Source organism: Eretmochelys imbricata, chromosome 10 (assembly GCF_965152235.1).
Source record: "Eretmochelys imbricata isolate rEreImb1 chromosome 10, rEreImb1.hap1, whole genome shotgun sequence".
In the NCBI taxonomy this organism is placed as follows: domain Eukaryota; kingdom Metazoa; phylum Chordata; order Testudines; family Cheloniidae; genus Eretmochelys; species Eretmochelys imbricata.
The window spans coordinates 22422278-22434986 of record NC_135581.1 but is presented as its reverse complement, the minus strand read 5'-3'; the positions used below and the strand labels follow the sequence as shown (position 1 = coordinate 22434986).

General features: G+C 39.4%; 1 protein-coding gene across 6 annotated transcripts in view; it reads left to right on the top strand.

Annotated features, from left to right (window-relative positions):
* Positions 1–12709, top strand: part of PARN (poly(A)-specific ribonuclease) — a 162161-nt gene that overhangs the window by 76469 nt on the left and 72983 nt on the right. Inside the window, exon 23 of one of the 6 annotated variants that reach the window (XM_077828298.1) lies at positions 12557–12680. The exons of the other annotated variants lie outside the window; for them this stretch is intronic. Within the exon in view, the coding sequence (XP_077684424.1) occupies positions 12557–12570 (14 nt within the window). The 3' untranslated portion in view covers positions 12571–12680. Of the gene's footprint in view, positions 1–12556; positions 12681–12709 lie in introns of those variants that run through there. 6 annotated transcript variants of the gene reach the window in all.

Here is a 12709-nt window from a genome sequence, read left to right as displayed (position 1 = left end):
TTGTTGACTCACATTCAATTTCTGATCCACTCTAACCCCAGCTCTTTTTCAGATCCTACCAAGCCAGTTATTCTCCATTTTGTAGTTGCATATTTGATTTTTCCTTCCCAACCGTAGTACAAATTTCATGTTGTTGATTTCAGATCAGTTCTACAATTTATCAACATTGTTTTACATTCTAATTCTGTTCTCCAAAATGCTTGCTACGCCTACCAGCTTCATATCATCACAGATTTTATAAGCGTGCTCTGCACTTCGTTATCCAAGTCATTTAAGAAAATATTGAATAGTTCCAGACCCAGTACTCACCCCTGCAGGATCCCACTAGATACACCCTCCCAATTTGACAGAGAACAGTTGATAAGTACTCTGATTACAAAAAGAAAAGGAGGACTTGTGGCACCTTAGAGACTAACAAACTTATTTGAGCATAAGCTTTCATGAGCTACAGCTCACTTCATTGGATGCAGTCAGTGGAAAATACAGTGGGGAGATTTATATACACAGAGAATATGAAACAATGGGTATTACCATACACACCGTAAGGAGAGTGATCAGGTAAGGTGAGCTATTACCGGTGGGGGGAACATTTTGTAGTCATAATCAATTTCCAGCAGTTGACAAGAACATCTGAGGAACAGTGGTGGGGGGACGGGGACGCGTTTACAGTCTTTCAACTCATTAAGATCTTTCCTCTTATCTTTAACTGGAACAAAATCCCAGTTAAAAGCAGCTAGTTAACAGCTAAATGTAACTTCCATAGACTATGTAGCCTCAAGGGATAAAAGTGCTCCCCTTCCAGCTCTTCCTCTGTCTATAGAGTACTGCAGTGGATCAAACATTATCCTAATGAAGGGCTTCCCTAATAAGTAAGCTGAAATAGCATTCACCTGTGTCCAGAGTGTTACAGGAATTCACCAAATACCACTCTTGGTCCTGTGTCTGTCAGCTGCTGAGTCTACAGGGCTGTCTTTATCGCCTATGTTCATTACCTTGCCCCTAAGCACTGATTGGCTCAAGCATCAGTGAATGTGTGAGGGACGTGCAAGACGGCTTGCCCTAAATTAAAATTTCTTACATAGTTTCAGAAACAGCTACTGTGCATGTTTGAGTTGCCCCACACTACTTCGGGATATTTCTGGGCCCTTATAGCTGAGTTGCCGGCCCTGCATATTTGCAGAGATTGAGTATTCAAACAAAAATCTTTGTTTCTCCCCACTGCTGCTCTCTCTTTCTTTGTGCCAGAAATTCAAATGCTGCAGTATAAAGCCTTTGGGTTCCGTTTGAATGCCATTTTTAGTTATGCTCACTGGAACCAAGTGAAGGGATACCATGTGGAGGAGGTGAAGAGAGCAAGCAGTACCAGCAGAATGTTCAGAAGGATCCTATCCTTTTCTATTTTCATTTCAAATAAGGCTCATTTTAATTCCTTTGTTCATGAATTACTTGCTAATAAAGGTTTCAGAGTAGCAGATGTGTTAGTCTGTATCCACAAAGAAAGCTTATGCTCAAATAGATTTGTTAGTCTCTAAGGTTCCACTAGTAGTCCTGTTCTTTTTGTTAATAAAGGTCTCTTGCTGTGTTGGTGATTTAGTGAACTTCATTTTTTAAATAGTTAACAATACAAAAATAAACATGATGTCCTATTCCTTAACCTGAGTTAAAAATGCTTCTAAATCTTCTGTGTGCAAGAGAAGAATAACCTTGCAAAGTCACCAAGCAGAATACATTGTGCAATTCAGCACCTCACTGCCACTGGTTGAGGTTGATGCTTAATTTGGAAGAGCTGTCTGATTGGTTCAGATCTTGCATTAGAGTACATATGCAGCAGGAACTCTGGATATGTGGAGGATTGGGCATAAATTCCTCTTGACTATTGGGAGTTGAGTTAAATGATAAAGCATGGCAAAGGTATTTCTGCATTTGTAAGGTGGCCTGATTTGGCTTATGTCTTAGATGTCTCAGTGTCAGCATTCTTTAATGTCTTTTCAGACATACATGCTTCCTATTTAGTGATGCATTTAGAAATGTTGTGAAGAGACTTATAGATGTTTACTCATTTTGTGACCTTACTATAAAGTGTCATTTCCAGATGTAGTCGTCTTAATTAAAATTATTAAATAAAATTCCCAGCTTCAAATCCAGGTAAACACCTTATTGCTGCCTTTGATGGATGGTAGAATATTTGAACCTTTAATTGTTGTAACTATGCTAAAATAAGATTACAGTACTAAATTCTTTCAAAATCTTAAGATTTTTTCACTATAGACCAGGCTTGAAGTACGCACTGTTAGACTGAATCAGAGAATCAGACATGTTTCTTGTAATTTTTTTTCTGTTCCCTCCTTGTCATTTTAATCAGTTTTGAACTATAGATGTTAAAACAAAATTTGTCCACCATTTTGAAGTCTTAGTTCTGTGTAGATCCACCTTCTTAAAGGAGAGTATTTTGAAGTCATAATGGTCTGATTACTTGGAATTTTATTTTCAAGATTTTTCATGCTGTTATGTCGAGCTATATATCACATCCTCTTTCAGCTTTCATAACTTTAGGTTATAGGTACGCTGTTCCCTCTGTCCATAGACAATGTGCTACAGGGTGTATTCTTGTCTGCTCTTGTTTCTATGTAGCAGTTGGCGAGACTTCAATCACCTTGAATTATTAGAGGTTAGGGTAGGAGTCAGGAACCTATAGGTCTAATACGGTCTGTGCAACTGACTTGCTTGGTGATGAACAACTGTCTCGGTATCACCACTTTATAAGTGGGAGAAAACATGTTAATTTCAGATGTAGAGAAGATCAGTGCTATTGGTGGAGTTAACTTCTTAAAATTAACATCTTAAAATGTTGCCTAATCTGCTTGTTACTGGGTTCATATTTCATTCTATTCATTGCTTGTATTCTCTAGCCAAAGGACTCAAATCTCTTTACAAATTGGTTTTGTGACTAGTATTTTCTGTCTGAATTTGAAGTTTTTTGCTAGCTCTGAATTGGTGACTAGAACTATGTGTTTGTTGCCTTTTTAAATACACCTAGCTTTCATCCTCTTGGTGAACCTTGATTTGGTTCATAATGGACACTGGTGGCTCTGTAATGCAATAGCATCTTCAATTTTAATATAATATGCATAAGTCTGTGAATATTCACTGCTGTGGTATATCCAGGAGAGGGAGCACAAGATCATTGTACTTCAGTGTGTGTGCATTGCAAAAATAGAAGATACTCCTGTTCTTAATTGGTCTGCTACCTTAAACATATAGAGGATACTTGCCACCATTTCTCCTTTGAAGGTGAGTCAGACTCTGGGTTCCCTTTGTATCAGTAAATGACATACAAATGTAAGTGAATATAAACTTTTTTATGAGAGACGTTGTATGTGCTCGGGATGAATTACTGTATAAATCTTTAATGTAAAGAACAGCGTCAGATTCGGATGTAATTCAATCTGCACATTGATTGTCCTTAATAATTTTAGTTACTTTTCAGTTTTCTTTAAACTAGAGACTTTAGTAGTCTTAAATTTCTGAAGTTAGAATTTACGTTACCTGGACTGTACTTAGAATTCTTGCATGTCTCATTTTGAATATGATTGAATTCAGCAACTAACAGGTTTCATTCTTTTAAAACTTGAACATTGAGTATTTGTAAAAACTAATATCTGAGCTAATGGTCAAGACAGTTAACCTGTTTTCTCTGTTCCGTCACAGAGCTCAAGATTTCACATGTATTTTGCTAGCTGTAGTTGTGGTGGAATGAAACTTGTTTTTATCACTTCTCTACTGCAACAGTTTTTGGTCTAAATGTACCCTGGGTAGATATTTAATATTTTAAGAAGATTAGCTAGCTAGTTATATTGATTTTAGTATTTCTTGCTTTCAATGGCTATCATACATGAGCATCACTTTCTTAAGGCTTTTATACTGAAGTAGAAAAATAGAGAACAAATTTAAATGTACCTAATCAATTAATATTTTGTTTGTAACCGATTAGTTCCTATTTGGAGCACTAACTTCTTAACATAATCACTATTAAATACTCTAAATTTAATCACACCAAATTTAATGCTGTGATAAACAAAGCTTATGTCAAACAGCTACACACTTTGAAATTCATTTTTTAGAACTTACTTAACTTTAAAATCAACAAAACTCTCAAAATCTTTAGTCCACATGGATTGCTGTTAAAATCCTCATTTCAACTGAGTGAATTGTCCACATCCTTGTCTGAGACGTGAGGATGTACCACACACCTTCAGAGTCCGTTGTTGAATCCTTTTCTTCTTCCAGTCAGAGGTTTTTAAGATAATCCCCACTTCATTTTACATAATATGTTCTAGAAAAGCTGCCTCTCAAAATAAAATTTGGGAATATGCTTCACATGTAGTGAGCTATCTTCAGTATGTTATATTGGATAAGTAATGCAGTGCTGATGGCATTTTAGCCAATATGGAGAGCAAGGAAGATAATAAATATTACATGAAAACTTACACAGATTTTTGTATTGGTACATAACTGAATTCACTCTACAGCAAATTGAGTTGATCAAGTTGGAGAATACTCCAGAGAGAGACTTTAGTTATGTACAAGAGTATGATTGCAAAATGTGTGGTGGCTGGTTAAGACATTATTACTTACAGAATGGGAGAATTTTAGTATAGTTTGCCACTTACTGGTACAAGAAGTGTCCACTTCTCAGTGGCAGAATAGAGCATAAACTATGGCTGTCATAAATATAAAAGGAAGGGTAAACACCTTTAAAATCCCTCCTGGCCAGAGGAAAAACCCTTTCACCTGTAAGGGGTTAAGAAGCTAGGATAACCTCACTGGCACCTGACCAAAATGACCAATGAGGAGACCAGATATTTTCAAAGCTGGAGGGGGGTAGAAACAAAGGCTCTCTCTGTCTGTGTGATGCTTTTGCTGGGAACAGAAAAGGAATGGAGTCTTAGAACTTAGTAAGTAATCTAGCTAGATATGTGTTAGATTCTGTTTTGTTTAAATGGCTGATAAAATAGCTGTGCTGAATGGAATGTATATTCCTGTTTTTGTGTCTTTTTGTAACTTAAGGTTTTGCCTAGAGGGATTCTCTATGTTTTGAATCTGATTACCCTGGAAGGTATTTACCATCCTGATTTTACAGAGGTGATTCTTTTACTTTTTTTCTTCAATTAAAATTCTTCTTTTAAGAACCTGATTGCTTTTTCATAGTTAAGATCTAAGGGTTTGGGTCTGTGTTCACCTGTGCAAATTGGTGAGGATTTTTATCAAGCCTTCCACAGGAAAGTGGGTGTACTCACCTGTACAAATTGGGGAGGATTTTTGCGGAGAAAGAAGTTTCCAAGAGGCTCTTTCCCCTGTTATATATCTGTTAGATGCTTGGTGGTGGCAGCAATAAAGTCCAAGGGCAAAAGGTAAAATAGTTTGTACCTTGGAGAAGTTTTAACCTAAGCTGGTAAAAAATAAGCTTAGGGGGTTTTTCATGCAGGTCTCCACATTCTGTACCCTAGAGTTCAGAGTGCAGAAGGAACCTTGACAATGGCATTAATACTTTAGCTGTTAAACATTTTTGTGTTCTCTTCCTCAGGGGAATGTAGCCACCATTTTATTTATTGACCTGCTTGTGCTTATTACAGTTGAGATCCCAGTTCTTTTTTTAATTTCATGGCTCTGGAATTGGTACAGAATCTAAGCAGTTATTTGAAAATTAAATCTGTATGAAGTTAGACACATTCAAAAAATATTAAAAATTAAATTTATTCTTAAACTGAAGTGTTGTCTTCCTGAGGCTTCAGACATCCTGAATAATTGCCCTGAAGTGTAAATCTGCCCTATTCATTTAAATCAATCTTAATGTCAATATTAATTGTTTAACTGCTTACGATTTTCATGGAAACATACAGCTTTATGTGCTTATAGTTTCAGTGGATGGCTGATTCCTGTCAAGCATTGCTGGGTTGGAAAACTAGGAGTTACACCTCCAAAATTTAGGTCACTTCCATTATTACCAGCAAGGGCAGGGAAAGAAGTTCAGCCCCTTCCAGAGAGACAAGCCTCAACCATCTTTTAACCCTTCATTGGTATCAGAAGGCTATAAATATCCCGTACCAAACTTCAACATTCACGTAACTGTACTGAAGATATTAAGTGTGCATTGACAATACATAATTCTGTGCCAAATTAAAAACTGAAGATTTTGCAGCATAAAATGGACATGTATTCCAGGAATCTCATTTAAGAATAATATCAGAACAACACAGGGAATACTGCACACATCTAGGTTAGTTTGAAAACTTCTGAATATACTTCAAATTACAGAAATGTCAGTTTTCACTATTCTGGTTATAGTAGTACTCACCAATGCTGGGGGGGTGTGTGTGTGTGTGTGTGTGTGTGTGTGTGTGTGTGTGTGTGTGTGTGTGTGTAAAAAACCTGTCACCAGTTTATAGAAAAGTCTGGTTAGTATATTAAACTCCAGGGTTGTAATTGGATCTGAGCAGGTGGACCTTTGCTTCTTTGGATCTTCACTGAAGACTACAGATTAAGTTGCAGGATTGAGCTCTTCGTTTAAACTTCTGTATGAGGATTTTTTTTAATTTTTCAAGTCTTCACACCATAACACATTCAGATTATTTAAATGACATCTCAGATTAATCCATTATGTCTAATTACTTTTGATAGACTAATACAAAGTCATTTACAGTACTTAAAAGAGAGGTTTTTTTCTTAATGTGAAGTTTTCTGTTTCATCTCCTCTGTGCTGTTTGTCATTTGTAACCCTGTTAACTGTAGATTTGTGGGTTTCAGATTAACTGAAAGCTTGCTTATCTGCATGTTGGGAATGTTTTAGCTCCGGATGTAACAGTCCAATATGAACTAAAATCCAGTATAAAAGTGTGAAGCAATAAAGCTTTTGTATCTGTGGAGCCAGTGATCTATAAATTACTGATCGGTTTCTGAAAGAAATAATATCAATCCTGGTAATTGTAGTGCATAGTAAAAAAATATTTAATAAGTGGGAGAGCATATGAGCTCTATCTTACTTTAAGAAATGTAAAATTTACTTTCAAATCCCATATGGCCCAATGTGAAAAACATGCTAATTTTTAAGCATTCCTGTTGCCCTCCAAAGACTGACAGATCTTTACATGTCGGAGAAATATTTTGATGGAAAGCAAACAGGATGGGGCACTATTTTTACAGGCAGTATATGAACCTGTTTTGAAATTTGCATAGCATTACCACATTCTCAATGTTTCAAACCAGGTAGAAACTCTTTTGCTTTTGAACAGTTTTGTTCTTTCTGTTATAAAGTACCCAAGAATATTCAACCAACTCAGGGCATGGCTACACTTGCAGATATAGAGCGCTTTGAGTTAAACCAGCCTTCGTAGAGCGCAGTAGGGAAAGTGCTGCAGTCTGTCCACACTGACAGCTACAAGCGCACTGGCATAGCCACATTAGCAGATCTTGCAATGGCCACAGAGAGCAGTGCATTGTGGTAGCTATCCCAGCATGCAAGTGACTGCAATGTGCTTTTCAAATGGGGGTGGGAGGTGGAGTGTGACAGGAAGTGTGTTGTGTGTATGTGGGGGGAGAGCATGTCAGCATGCTGTCTTGTAAGTTCAGATAGCTGCAGAACCCCTCCCCACCCCTCTCTCTTACACACAGCATTCCATAGTAATGGTTGCTTTGTCTCGGAGCAGATAAGCATGCTGGCTGTCAGAAACGGAGCTTTCAAAGGGCATATCCGCATTCCTACAGCGAGCTCAAAACAATGAGAAGAGTGGCCACTTGATTTAAGGGGATTATGGGATGTTTCCAGAGGCTGATCAGAGCACAGTAATGCAACACCTTGTTCACACTGATGCCCGGGCGTTTCAGCCAAGGTGCAAAAAGCGTTAATCTTCTCTCCAAGGTGGAGTACCAGGAGCGCTCTAGCTGTGGAGTTAGAGCGCTCTACGTGCCTTGCCAGTGTAGATTGGTAGTGAGCTAGGGCGCCTGGGGCCGCTTTAATGCGCTCTAACTTGCAAGTGTAGCCAAGCCCTCAATCATTCAAGTGACTGAAGACTAATAGCTTCTTGACAGAATTCTATATTATTATGCAGTGGAACAAACAAAGACCTTTATTGTCACAATACTTTTTTGTAATGCTGAGATTTTCTCTGGAATTACAGTATGTTAACAGAAAGTGCAATTTATATCTCGGATATTCTTGGTTGAAGACATATCCTTTTATGACAGGTTTCAGAGTAGCAGCCGTGTTAGTCTGTATCCACAAAAAGAACAGGAGTACTTGTGGCACCTTAGAGACTAACACGTTTATTTTAGCATAAGCTTTCATGGGCTACAGCCCACTTCATCGGATGCATAGAATGGAACCTATTGTAAGAAGAGATAGATATATACACACATACACAGAGAAGGTGGAAGTTGCCATACAAACTGTAAGAGGCTAATTAATTAAGATGAGCTATTATCAGCAGGAGGAAAATAACCTTTTGTAGTGATGATCAAGATGGCCCATTTAGGCAGTTGACAAGAAGGTGTGAAGATACTTAACATAGGGAAATAGATTCAATAAGTTTAATGACCCAGCCACACCCAGATTCTATTCAAACCCAAGTTAATGGTATCTAGTTTTGCATATTAATTCAAGGTCTGCAGTTTCTCGCTGAAGTCTGTTTTTGAAGCTTTACACATATTGAATCTATTTCCCTATGTTAAGTATCCTCACACCTTCTTGTCAACTGTCTAAATGGGCCATCTTGATTATCACTACAAAAGTATTTTTTCTCCTGCTGATAATAGCTCATCTTAATTAGTCTCTTACAGTTTGTATGGCAACTTCCACCTTCTCTATATATGTGTGTGTGTGTGTGTGTGTGTGAGATATATGTTCCATTCTGTGCATCCGATGAAGTGGGCTTATGCTCTAATAAATATGTTTGTCTCTAAGGTGCCACAAGTACTCCTGTTCTCATACACTTTTATCTGCCTTATGGACCTCCTTGTGTTAAACTGGTCACCTGACATTGTTTGCTTATATGGTTCACATTAAATCTGACTAGAAATTTTTTTTGTAAATTCTAGTTCCTAGCTGGCTCTATCTTAATATACATTTGTCTGAAAATATTTGGTGTTAATTCATTACACTGCCAAATTAATTGCAAATAAACGTAGTTCTAAAATACAGTGATTCAGATTTCTTTAATTTACCTCTTTATACATGTTCTAATAAAAATTATTCCTTGAGTTACATGTGCTCTCTGGAGAATAATTGAGCTCTACCTCATTATGCAACCTTTCCTTCACCTCAGAGCATACAACCTACAGTATAGTCAATTACCATCTGAAGCCTCCAATTAGAGGCAACTGCTTAATTAGAAAGCACTTTGGTTGTCGATTGACCATTGCTATTTCTCTTACTGTGTATATCGGCAGCTTTTTACATGATAGGAAAGAAAGTACATTGACGACTGCACCACCTGTGTTAGCAGATATTTCCATCAGATATTAAGTTCAGGGTTTTTTACTGTTTAAACGTTTGGTTAAAAGGACAAACCAATGTAGACGTGGTCCACCCTATTAACTTGATGTCAGTTGGGAATATAGGAAAAAACTTCACAACAAATTCTTGGCATATAATATTAGGGTCTTCAGCTCTCCAACCAGTTGCATTAGATTATTCTGTTTCTGGATGGTTGCCAGCTTCATCTGTTTATGAAGCTGGTTTCTCATCTGTAGAAGTTCACATGTAAATAAGTACTGTTGGAGAATCTGAGTGAGTTTTGCTTTGTAGGAATCTTGAGTTGTATGTTTAGACTACATTTAGGTAGTCTGTGAATAGTGGGGGTGAGATGGAGGAAAGATTCAGCACCTGGTACAGCTTTAAAGCAAAATCTAATAGATACCTATTTTAAATGAGGTTTAAGCGTAAGAAATCAGAAATAACTCAATAACCAGTCTGAGCTATTCATTAGTACCTTGGTACTTTGAGTCTGTCAGGTTGTATGGGTATATTTTATCATATTGCCGCCCAGCACCTCCCACAGTTCTGCTATGCATGGGCTTTTTGTCTAATTTCTGCAGTCAGTTCAAAGCTACAGCAGATCATGTGCTGGCCATGCCCCCTTGCTGCCAGATCTTAAGCCTTGGTGGCAGCAGTCAAATGGTGGTTTGCTTTGTTCCCATCCTTTTCTTTAACCTTTTATTTTTAGCTGTTTTTCAGGCAGTAGCAAGCAGGTTTTTTTAGTTCAAGCTTCTCCTCCTTCCTTGTCCTGAATCTGAAGAGTGTGGTGGTTACAGCCACCTGAAACCTCTGCAGTAGTGCCTACTTGCCAAGCTCCTCTGCTCCCTTTCAGCCATGGCAGAGCAGCCGCATAAGCACTGGGCAAAATCTAAAAGGCGCTTTTATATGCGAGGCAGCTTTCTTAGGCACAACCCTAACTCTGCTGGGAGATGGGGCTCTTCATTGATCAGGCATGTTGGGTACTCTGCTACCCCAAGAAGTCCTGACTCTCCCATGGGGAGAAAACCTGACCAGGGGACAGAGGACAGAACAGGGAGAGGCTCTAAGGAGGAGGACCACATCCAGCTGGCCCAGGGGATAAAACCTGGGGCAACACACGACTGCAAAGATAAGATCCTTGTGGGGCTGCCAGTCCCCATCCAAGTCCTAAAATGGGTCTGAGTTCCTTGAGGAGAGATTTCCTCCTTCACAATGTGAGCCAGTGAATTCTGGTAATGGGATCCCATCCCCCACTCAGATGGATTGAGACCCCAAATGGGAGGACCCCAGGATCCATGTAAGGCAAGCTGCAAAAGACCATGCTCTGGCCACAGCATGGCAGCAGTGCCCACAAAGTGCACGTGCACAAAATAAATAGCCTGAAAAAAACATTCGACTCAGACTCCTACTCCTCTGCTGAAGAAGGAATGCTTTCAGACTGAATATGAGCAGGACTTGGAAAAAAAATTAGCAATATTTTCCCCCTCAGTAAGTGTGAAGCCATCTGCTAAAAAGTTGCATCCACAATCCGGATTCAGTCGTTATTCTGTGGCTAAGCTTTCAGGCAAACACCTTCCTTCAAAATCGTCCTCTGAGGTCATGATTCTTCTGCGCTCCTCCTTTGAGGATGTGATTAGAGAGCAGTGGGAGAGACCCAAGAAGAGTAAATGCATTCACAGACATGACTGAAGATGATATAAGCTGTAACAGCCAACAAAATATTACCGAAGTTCCAAAGGTTGATACTGCAATGGCCTCCCTGGCAGAGGATGAGGTTGTCCCATTAGAAGTGGAGTTCTTGGACCCAACAGACAGGAAAATGGAAGCCCCCCTCAGAAGGGATTTTGAAGCTTCCTTGGCCACTTTAGAAAAATCTCTTGCAGCCACATGCTTCATGAGAGCTACAGTGTCCTGGCTGGGGACCCTGAAGGACATAAATCACCCTGACTTCAGTGCCATTTTAAAGAAAATTTCCCTGGCAACAGCATTTGTGGCTAATGCCTCAATGAATGCAATGAGATTTTTCAGCCAGGCTGTGGTACCCAGTTCAGTGGCTAGACAGCTCGTATGTCTCGGTCTCTGGAAGGTAGATGCTCACTCCAAGCAGTCCTGTGTTCCTCTGAGTTAACCTCTTTGGAGAAAAACTAGATAAGATAGTGGCAAAAAATGCAGATAAATCTAAGTAGGCCCTTCCCTCTTCCCTGAGCTCACTAAGAAGGGAGTTTTGAGTTTTTAGCTTTTAGGCAGAGACATTCCTGTCAGGAAGATGGGTGAAAGAAGTACCAAAGGAAGGATAAACCAAGGGCAAGTTGTGGAACAGTCCCACAGGCCCCATGACACGACAAAGAGCAAATATGTCTCCATCCAGACCTGAATCTAGAAGGCAGAATTTCCCACTTTTCAGAGGAGCAGTGTGTGTTGACCACAGACAAGTGGATAAGAAACAGAGAGAATCAGGGAAACTTCCTTGAACTTTGGGCTCCAACCCATCTCTTCTTCGTCAGCAAATGCTGCCAGGCATGAACTGTTCCAGAAGGAGATTTCCTATCTTCTGAATATCGGAGCAATAAAAGGAATTCCCTTAGAAGAAAGGTTCTTCCCCCCCTTTATCGTTCAGAAGAGCACTGTGGTGGGTTGGAGGGAGAGTGAGAGCCATCCTCTACCTTAAGGAGCTCGAAAAGGGTCCTCAGGCTGTTTGGCAGATGAACACCCTGATATCCAGATTTCTCAGAGCAGTCAGGCTGGCCAGGCTATCAATTATACCAGTCTTCCCCACATGAGACCTAGCACTGGTGTCCAAGCCTTGACCACTCACCCCTTTGAGCCTCTGACTTGAATATCAGCATTCTGTGTCTCCATCAAAACCTGTTTCGCCTTGCCATTATGTCTGCTAATGAGTTTTAGAACTGGCAACCTTTATCTATCCAGGAACCTTACTGCATGTTCCATAGTGAAACGATGCTGAGAATTTCAGAATCTTTTCTCCCCAAAGTGTAACTCTCCTTTCCATACATCACAGAAGATGATCCTTCCTTTATTCTCTCTAAGGTCACAGCACCTGATTGGGAAGCTGTAGCATGCCCTAGACGTTAGAAGAGCACTGAAGATTTACATTGTATACAGACTCCACAAGGAGGTCAGGTGCCCTATTTGTCTCCTTCCATTCAAAGTGGTAAGAACTCGGAGCCTCCAAGCTATCTC